Source organism: Symphodus melops (assembly GCF_947650265.1).
Source record: "Symphodus melops genome assembly, chromosome: 22".
Taxonomy (NCBI): Eukaryota; Metazoa; Chordata; class Actinopteri; order Labriformes; family Labridae; genus Symphodus; species Symphodus melops.
The window spans coordinates 348,986-357,460 of record NC_136712.1 but is presented as its reverse complement, the minus strand read 5'-3'; the positions used below and the strand labels follow the sequence as shown (position 1 = coordinate 357,460).

The following is an 8,475-nucleotide window of genomic DNA, read 5'->3' as shown; positions in this document are numbered from 1 at the left end:
TATTCAGATAATAACAGATTTAATCAGCAGGTTTGTTTCTACAGAAGCGCCAAAAAAAACATGCTGAAAAATAAACCCGACCACGAACACGTTGGATCTGTGTGCGAGCCTTCTTCCCCTGCTGACTCATTAAACTCTCCTCCCACTCAACAACAACCAGCAGCTTTCATTTCTTCAGACAAAAGGACAGAAACAAAACCAGCGTGCTCTCACAAGTCAAAAGGTCACGCACACACCCGTCCTTCACGTGTCTCCGGTTCTGAACCTGCAGTGAAGCCTCTGCACACCTCTTAGAGAGGGCTAGCATGGCGACGTCGCTGCAGTGAAGCCTCTGCACACCTCTTAGAGAGGGCTAGCATGGCGACGTCGCTGCAGTGAAGCCTCTGCACACCTCTTAGAGAGGGCTAGCATGGTGACGTCGCTGCAGTGAAGCCTCTGCACACCTCTTAGAGAGGGCTAGCATGGCGACGTCGCTGCAGTGAAGCCTCTGCACACCTCTTAGAGAGGGCTAGCATGGCGACGTCGCTGCAGTGAGCGGCAGGAAGCTGGTGGCGGCGCTGTGAGGAGACGGCCTGACTCAAACAGAGAGCCTTACCTTGAGTATGTTCAGCCCCCGGATCACCTCCTCTTTGTTGTGGTTCTGCTGGCTCAGGCACTCCAGGCGTCTCTTCATCTTCTCCGTCATCTCCTGAAGCTCCTTCAGCTGCGTCTCCACCCGAGGCCGGTCCAGCACGCCGTCCAGCAGAGACGGGCTCTGGGGGTCGGCGCTGTGCTCAAAGATGCTGGAGAAGATCCTCCCGTAGACGTCCAGAGTGACGTTCATCAGATGCAGTTCCTCTTTCCTCTGAGGACGAGACGAAGGAAACGCCAGCAGTCAGAGAGAGGATACAAACAACGCTTCACTTCATCAGCCGAGCGACCCCACGCCATCGGGCGCCAACGTGTCAACTGTCTGTCCGTTAGATACACCGCTCACCAAGCTCAGAGCATGATGGTGATTGGCTGTGTGTGTGTGTGTGTGTGTGTACCTGGCAGGACGTGTTGATGCTGCTGATGACAGAGTTGAAGAGAGGACGGGTGCTGACCTCCGGCCTCTTCAGATCCTGAAACAAACAAACACACTGATTTGAACTCACGCACACACGAGGCTCCGAGGTGACTTCAGCGTGTGACTTCAAACGGCGAGGAGCGAGGAGATGGCAGACGGCCAACACGTCAACATGTTAAAGGCTTCTCATGGTACCTGACTGTGTTCACAGCAGCCTCTCAGCTCTTCAACCTTTCAAACTGTATTTACACTTCAGCTCGGCCCGCTCTGACTGTCAAACCTCACAGCTTTACAGTTCTGCACTTTCAAGTTGTCCACATCAACACATAATAATCATAATAATCATGATAATCATAATAATCATGATAATTATAATAATGATAATAATAATAATAATAATAATAATAATGATAATAATCATGATAATTATAATAATTATAATAATGATAATAATAATAATAATAATAATAATAATAATAATAATAATGATAATAATAATAATTATTATTATATGATCACAACAAACATAGAAGCTAAATGATGAACTATCCAAACAGGCAGCTGATTCAGCACATTTAATCTTTGAATTTGTTCAAATCCCAAATCAGACATTTGGTTCCAATCTGAATTCTGCCTCCCAGTATGACCAGTATGACCAGTATGACCCCAGTGAGTGACACACCTGGAGACAGGTGACATGAAAGTGCACGCTTGCATCACTGTGATTATAAACACATGTGTTCCCTTTTGATTGGCTGCACATGCATCACCTGATCTATCAAACATCTTTAACTGAACAGCTCCGTGACGTGGACGCAGGATCCACCTGGAGAACTCCAGAGGATCTAAGATGGTGCCCTGAGGGACGCCGGGCATGAACTCACCAGCTTGTTAGCGATGTCGTTGTGCAGGTGCTTCAGGTCTTCAGAGTTGAAGCTGAGAGGACACGCAGAGGACAGGACGCCTCGCAGCAGCAGCAGCAGGCCGAGTGCAGCACAGCAGGAAGACATGATGGAGCTCTGAGACAGGTGATGGACTCACTGATGCTGTCTGTTGACCCGGGTCTCTATATATACAGCTGTATCCATGCTGTCTCATCTGTGTGTGTGTGTGTGTGTGTGTGTGTGTGTGTGTGTGTGTGTGTGTGTCTGTGGTCTGTGGTCTTCAGCAGCAGCAGAAACAGTTTTCCTCTAAAAGTCGCTCTGCTGCTGCTAAAGATGCACACACAGGACAATCCCTGGTCAGGTTTCCATTCACGTCCAAACACTGAACACACACACACTCACACACACACACACACACACACACACACACACACACACTCAGGAGACTCCCTGGTCAGAGTGGTTTCACTGGAGGAAGACCAGTTCATCGAAATTTACACTGAACGCTGCGTGTGGCAACGCAGACGAGTCTGATGTCAGGTTAACCAGTGCTGCCAGTAACACACACACACACACACACACACACACACACACACACACATACTAATGATGAGTATGTTCATCAGTGTGTGTGTGTGGAGTTCCATGAGTGCATCAACCTCATCTAAGCTTTATGAAACTGTGCAGATCGTTTGTATCTGTTTGCAGATTGTTTGCATGCACACACAGACACACACACACACACACACACACACAGACACACACACACACACACACACACACACACATACACACACACACACACAGACACACACACACACACACACACACACACACACACAGACACACACACACACACACACACCTAGTCTCAGTGGAGCGTGGAGTAAACTAACACTGAGACGTCCACATCATGTTATTTAAAGAAAAGCTTCATTTGTAACGGAGTAACACAACATGTCAGGAATATATATATGATAAATTATATAAATATATATTATATAATATATATAATATATATATATTTATACAACATATATAATATATATATACACATTATATATTATATATATTATATATATATATATATTATATAAATATATATTATATAATATATATAATCTATATATATACATTATATATATTATATATTTTATATATATAATATATATTATATATATATTATATAAATATATATTATATAATATATATAATATATTATATATATATTATATATATATTATATATATATATATTTATACAATATATATAATATATATATATACACATTCTATATATTACATATATTATATAAATATATATTATATAATATATATAATATATATAATATATATATATACATATATATTATATATTATATATATAATATATATAATATATATAATATATATATATTATATATATTATATATATAGTTATACAATATATATATAATATATATGTATTATATATAGATTATATATATTATATATATAATCTATATATAATATAGATTATATATATATTATATATATATATTGTATAATATATATAGTGATGCTAACATATATATATATATGTTAGCATCACTGTCTGCAGAGGACACACAGACTGCTGCAGTGACCTTGGATGTCCTCTGAAAGGTCAAAGGTCAAAGGTCCAGTCTCCACATGCAGTTTGCAGGATGGGAAGCTAAACAGCATCAATGTGGTTCATGGAACATGATGCTCCTGCAGCAGCCCGGTGAGACCAGGGTTCATGGCGTTAGAATATGTGCCGTGACTTTGGCGTGTCAGTGAGTCAGTGTAGAAACGTGGCAGTTAGAAGTGCTCTGCAGAGAGGAAGAAGCGCTCTGGTCTCTGTGGAGATGCAAGGCCACCTGTGAGACCCCGAGCGTCACTGCTGCTGGAAACATCAGCACAAGGCTTCCTCAGAAAGCTGAATCATCCGTCACCTCAGGGACCCCCCGAGAGAGAGGCCCGCACGCCACCTCAACTCACAACAGCCTTCAACAAATCACAAGGTGGGCGGAGCTTCATGGTGGCCAGGCTGCAGGACGCTCTGCAGACATGTTTAGGATGGTGACTTGATTTCATGCATGAAGTGAAGATGTGTGTTTGATGAAGCTCGGTTCACCGCTGCTCGTCAGCTTTCTAGGTAGAAGTGAATCAGGTGGAATCAGGTGGTCACGCCACATCTCACACTGGTACCAAGAGTTTCCTAGAAGTCTCTATGGTTACACACACACACACACACACACAGAGACACACACACACAGACACACACACAGAGACACACACACAGAGACACACACACACAGACACACACACACACACACAGAGACACAGAGACACACACACACAGACACACACACACACACAGACACACACACACAGACACACACACACAGACACACACACAGAGACACACACACACACACACACACAGAGAGACACACACACACACACACACACACACACACACACACACACACAGAGACACACACACACACACACACACACAGAGACACACACACACACACACACACACACACACACACACACAGACACAGACACACACACACACACACACACACACACACACACACACACACAGAGACACACACACACACAGACACACACACACAGACAGACACACACACACACACACACACACACACACACACACACACACAGACACAGACACACACACACACACACACAGAGACACACACACACACACACACACAGAGACACACACACAGACACACACACACACACACACACAGAGACACACACACACACACAGACACACACACACAGACAGACACACACACACACACACACACAGAGACACACACACACACACACACACACACACACACACACACAGACACAGACACACACACACACACAGAGACACACACACACACACACACACACACAGAGACACACACACACACACACAGACACACACACACACACACACACAGAGACACACACACACACACACACACACACACACAGAGACACACACACACACAGACACACACACAGAGACACACACACACACACACACACACAGAGACACACACACACAGACACACACACAGAGACACACACACACACACACACACACACAGACACAGACACACACACACACACAGAGACACACACACACACACACACAGAGACACACACACAGACACACACACACACACACACACACAGAGACACACACACACACACAGACACACACACACAGACAGACACACACACACACACACACACACAGACACACACAGACACACACACAGACACACACACACACACAGAGACACACACACACACACACACACACACACACACAGACACACACAGACACACAGACACACACACACACACACACACAGACACACACACACAAACACACACACAGACACACAGACACACACACACACACACACACACACACACACACACACACACACACACACACACCGAGACACACACACACACACACACACACACACACATAGAGACACACACACACACACACACACACACAGAGACACACACACACACACACACACACACACACACACACAGACACACACACAGACACACACACACACCTACACACACAGAGACACACACACACACACACCTACACACACAGACACACACACACACACACACACAGACACACACACACACACACACAGACACACACACACACAGACACACACACACACACACACACACACACCTACACACACAGACACACACACACACACACACACATACACACACACACACACAGACACACACACACACACACCTACACACACAGACACACACACACACACACACACACACACACACACACACACATCCTGTGTGGTGAGTGATTGAACACATCCTGACTCCAGCTCAGCGATCCGCTCTGAGTCTGAAGCCTCCTGCTGTGAGCCGGATCAGAGGGTAGACTGGGCGGACCTGGTCCGCGTAGAGACGGCCAAGAACTCCAGAGGACTGGATTCAAACGATCACCACGACCCCTAAGTGTGTGACTCCTCCCCTTCCTTGTTGGCGTCCTGCTTTTAATAATAATAACACATTTTAGCTCACAGCGCCTTTCCAAGCACTCAGGACGCTTTACATTAAAAACACAAATAAATAGAAGTAAAAACAGGAGGTGAGGAGGTCACAGAGGTCACAGAGGTCACAGAGGTCACAGCGAGTCAGCAGGTTGGAACAGACGAGTTTGATTTGAACTGTGGGAAAGAATCCATGTGACGGACGTCTGATGGGACAGAAGTCCAGAGTTGGTGCTGAGGCGGGCGGAGGGCACAGAGAGGGAGGAGGAAGACCTGAGGGAGCGAGAGGGGGGGGGGGGGGGGGGGGTGGAGGAGAATAGACAGATTGGGGGGGGGGGGGGGGGGGGCAAGGTTGTGGACGGCCTTAAATGCAAACAGAAGTATTTTGAAAGTGATACGAAGTGTAACTGGGAGCCAGCGGAGCTGCTGGAGGACGGGGGGTGATCTTGTTTCTAGACGCCATCTTTGAATCCACAACTGGAATAAGACGAGTCCCATGTGACGGATGTTAGTGAGCGTGGAAACAGTGGTGATGATGATGAGGAAGCACTCTCTTCAGTGTTGTGTCATTGCGTGGGGGCGGAGCCATGTGGGCAGAGAGTTTCAGTGGTTGCTGTCACGGCTTGGCGGGAGTTTCCATGGAGACAGGTAAGTCAGCAGATCATGACTCAGCTGTTCCTCCGATCCTTCCACGGAGGATTCCTCGGCTCGTTTATCTTCTCGTCTCCTTTTCATCCACCCATTGTCCTTCCCTCGTCTCCTTCCCTTTGCTTCCTTTCCTTCCCTCGTCTCCTTCCCTTTCCTTCCCTCGTCTCCTTCCCTTTGCTTCCTTTCCTTCCCTCGTCTCCTTCCCTTTGCTTCCTTTCCTTCCCTCGTCTCCTTCCCTTTGCTTCCTTCCCTTCCCTCGTCTCCTTCCCTTTGCTTCCTTCCCTTCCCTCGTCTCCTTCCCTTTGCTTCCTTCCCTTCCCTCGTCTCCTTCCCTTTGCTTCCTTCCCTTCCCTCGTCTCCTTCCCTTTGCTTCCTTCCCTTCCCTCGTCTCCTTCCCTTTGCTTCCTTCCCTTCCCTCGTCTCCTTCCCTTTGCTTCCTTTCCTTCCCTCGTCTCCTTCCCTTTGCTTCCTTTCCTTCCCTCGTCTCCTTCCCTTTGCTTCCTTTCCTTCCCTCGTCTCCTTCCCTTTGCTTCCTTTCCTTCCCTCGTCTCCTTCCCTTGCTTCCTTCCCTCTCCTGTTATTACTGTTGTAGAGCTCGTCCCCCCTTTAGGAAGGTTTCGCTCTCGTCTCGGCCTCAGACTGGGCGCACTGCTGAGATGAGAGGGAACATTAGGATCCTCCTGGACGCCCCCCTTTGGAGGTTTTTTAAGGAGGCAGGATGGAGTCTAGTCACCAGCGAGACAAGGTCCTTCTGAACCAGGACCCAGTCCCCAAACTAAAGGGGGTCTTTAGTCCGACCCTCTATCCTGGACTGGTCTTATCTTTAAAGCTGTGCTCGCATGAAGGTCATGTAGTTCTGTATTTGACCACTGGGGGGAGACAGCGCTCTAACCTGTCTGCTCAAAGAAAGACTTCACCAGAGAGGATTCAAGTTTTATTGATTTAAAACACGTTCACAAATATCTTGAACACTTAAAAAAATAATTTATCTCATGTTGTTGTAAAAATTAAATATTAAAATACGTAAACACTCTGGATCATCGCAATAAATTATTTTTCAAACACGTCAAAGCATGAATCAAAAAGGTGGGAGTGGCGTTCTGGCTGAAGCGCCACGTGTGACGTTTAGTTTTTGTTCAGCTCGTGTTTCTGAGAATAAAAAACAAAGACAATAAAACGAGATTCAAAAAATAAAGTGAAAACAAAATGAAAGATAAAGAGTCAAAAAGAGTCTGATGATGATGATGATGATGATGATGAAGAGCATTATGAAGGTCTGAATGATGGTCGGTACACGTGATGCTGGGCCAGCTCGTCGATCCACCTGAGGATGAAGGTGAACTCTCTGACGGCCATCAGCGCTCCCTCGTCTCTCTTCCTCTGCTGACACAAACAGGAAGTAGTTTTACTTTCATTCGTTACGTGAACTTGTGGTTTGGCGTTGTGTTGCTGAAACATGGCGTCTCTGACGGGTAAAGAGCTCGGGCTCAGGCGGCGATGTTTCTGATCCGTTTACCTTTCTTATTTTTCCTTCCAGTTTCTTGATCGTTTTCGACCATTTTGAAGGTTCAGAAGAAGAAACCTGAAAACAGAAACATCTCTGTCAGAGTTCATTTCTCTCCGTGACCTCTAAAGCGTTTGAAAGTCGTGTTCTCACGCAGTGCTGCAGGGTGTGCTGCAGGCGGTGCAGCAGCTCGTTGTAGTGGAGGGGGAGGAGCTCCTGGACCACCTGTCTGCTGAACACGCTCCTCTGGTAAACGTCAATCATTTTCTGCATCTCCAGCCAGCCAATCGAG

The 8,475-nt window shown here is 46.2% G+C and overlaps 1 protein-coding gene across 2 annotated transcripts; it reads right to left on the bottom strand.

The window, feature by feature from the left end:
* Window positions 1-7,805: 7,805 nt before the first annotated feature.
* LOC306817945 (uncharacterized protein) lies at window positions 7,806-8,475 on the bottom strand. Of its 2 annotated transcripts, none has more exons than XM_079335218.1 (3): window positions 8,337-8,475; window positions 8,196-8,261; window positions 7,806-8,062 (listed from the first exon to the last, which is right to left on the bottom strand). In XM_079335218.1, exons 1-3 carry the CDS (start codon window positions 8,454-8,456, stop codon window positions 7,946-7,948), a joined length of 303 nt encoding a protein of 100 aa, XP_079191344.1. In that variant the 5' UTR covers window positions 8,457-8,475; the 3' UTR covers window positions 7,806-7,945. The 2 variants fall into 2 exon arrangements, with proteins under 2 accessions (XP_079191344.1, XP_079191345.1); XM_079335219.1 differs by having other exon boundaries at window positions 7,806-8,059.